At 56.9% G+C, this 1,531-nt stretch overlaps 1 protein-coding gene across 1 annotated transcript in view; it reads left to right on the forward strand.

The window, feature by feature from the left end:
• The first annotated feature begins 635 nt into the window (after nucleotides 1–635).
• Nucleotides 636–1,531, forward strand: part of Nfatc2 (nuclear factor of activated T cells 2) — a 95,236-nt gene continuing 94,340 nt past the window's right edge. Inside the window, 2 exon segments of the mRNA XM_033767068.1 lie at nucleotides 636–711; nucleotides 1,368–1,530. Of these exon segments, the coding sequence (XP_033622959.1) occupies nucleotides 1,381–1,530 (150 nt within the window). The 5' untranslated portion in view covers nucleotides 636–711; nucleotides 1,368–1,380.

Here is a 1,531-nt window from a genome sequence, read left to right on the forward strand (position 1 = left end):
GATGTGGTGCTCCTGTGGGATGCCACAGCCACAGCCTGCGCTGCCTGTCTCTGCGTCCTGCAGTCACATCATGCACGCAAATGACGAGAAGAATCTAGATCAGCACTTTTCAAGCAGCGGGTCATGGCCGCTGCTGGGACAGGAAATCGTTTAATGGGTTGTGGCCAGCAGTGACATAAGATAACCCCAGGCAGGCGGGAGGTTGGAGGCCTCACGTGATGGCAGGGTAAGTACCCTCTCCGCTGCAGGTGTGCCGGACGGCACGATCCGGGTTGTGACCTAAGTGAGTTTCTGCTCAGGGTCTTTGGCCTCCCACTAATTCAGCGCCTCTGGGAACCTCTGTACATCGTTGCTCCTCTCTTATCTCTGTCTTGTAGGAGTTTGGGGTGAAGCGGCCTCACTTTCCCCTGGGTGAGGGCCTGAGGCTCTAGTTTGGGATTTATCATGGTGGTTGGGATTTTAAAAAATAAAGAAATGGCAGGAGAGAAAAACCCAGCCTGAGATGGCTGTGCACGGGAGTTCTGTTTTAGAGGCTTAAAAGACCCCTCCTTCCCCCTTCTCTTTCCAGAAGAGCCGAATGCACATAAGGTCGCCAGCCCACCCTCCGGACTCGCATACCCCGATGATGTCCCGGACTGTGGCCTCAAGCCATACAGCCCGCTCGCCAGTCTCTCTGGCGAGCCCCCCGGCCGGTTCGGAGAGCCGGATAGGGTAGGGCCCCAGAACTTTCTGAGCCCGGCCAAGCCAGCGGGGGCCTCGGGCCTGAGCCCTCGGATCGAGATCACTCCGTCCCACGAACTGATCCAGGCAGGGGTGCCCCTCCGCATGAGAGACGCCGGCCTCCTGCTGGAGCAGCCGGGCCTGGCCGGGGGGTGTTATGCTGGACATGATATGATAAATGATAGGTTGTAGATACTGGATTCTCATCTTCTGAAACTTATTGACAATTTAATAATTGACTAATTACTTTGAACTCATGCATTTAAAAAGAAATTTAAGGCATATTTGTGAACATCTGTAGGTGTTTCCCGTGATCCTCTAACACCCAAGGGCCATCACCCCTGCAGGGCTTGTCAGGTCTTAGACTTTGGTAGGGCGCTCTAGAGAAGGCCTGCTCCTGGCCATGGCCTTCATTCATAATGTGTGCCCTTTTGGTGTCTCCACTGGCTATCTGGAGTGTAGATGAGGCATCCGCATTCTGCATCAGAGCCGCTTTGCTTGAGCCCCGCTAGCAGCGGTTCCTCTGCCAGCTTCATTTCCGACACCTTCTCCCCCTACACCTCGCCCTGCGTCTCGCCCAACAACGGTGGCGGGCCGGACGACCTCTGTCCCCAGTTTCAAAACATCCCTGCTCATTATTCCCCCAGAACCTCGCCAATAATGTCACCTCGAACCAGTCTCGCCGAGGACAGCTGCCTGGGCCGCCACTCGCCCGTGCCCCGTCCGGCTTCCCGCTCCTCGTCACCTGGTGCCAAGCGGAGGCATTCGTGCGCAGAGGCCCTGGTTGCCCCGCTGCCTGGAGCCTCACCGC

The sequence above is a fragment of the Fukomys damarensis genome, unplaced genomic scaffold, assembly GCF_012274545.1.
Source record: "Fukomys damarensis isolate Sample0158 unplaced genomic scaffold, DMR_v1.0_HiC HiC_scaffold_22, whole genome shotgun sequence".
Lineage (NCBI taxonomy): Eukaryota > Metazoa > Chordata > Mammalia > Rodentia > Bathyergidae > Fukomys > Fukomys damarensis.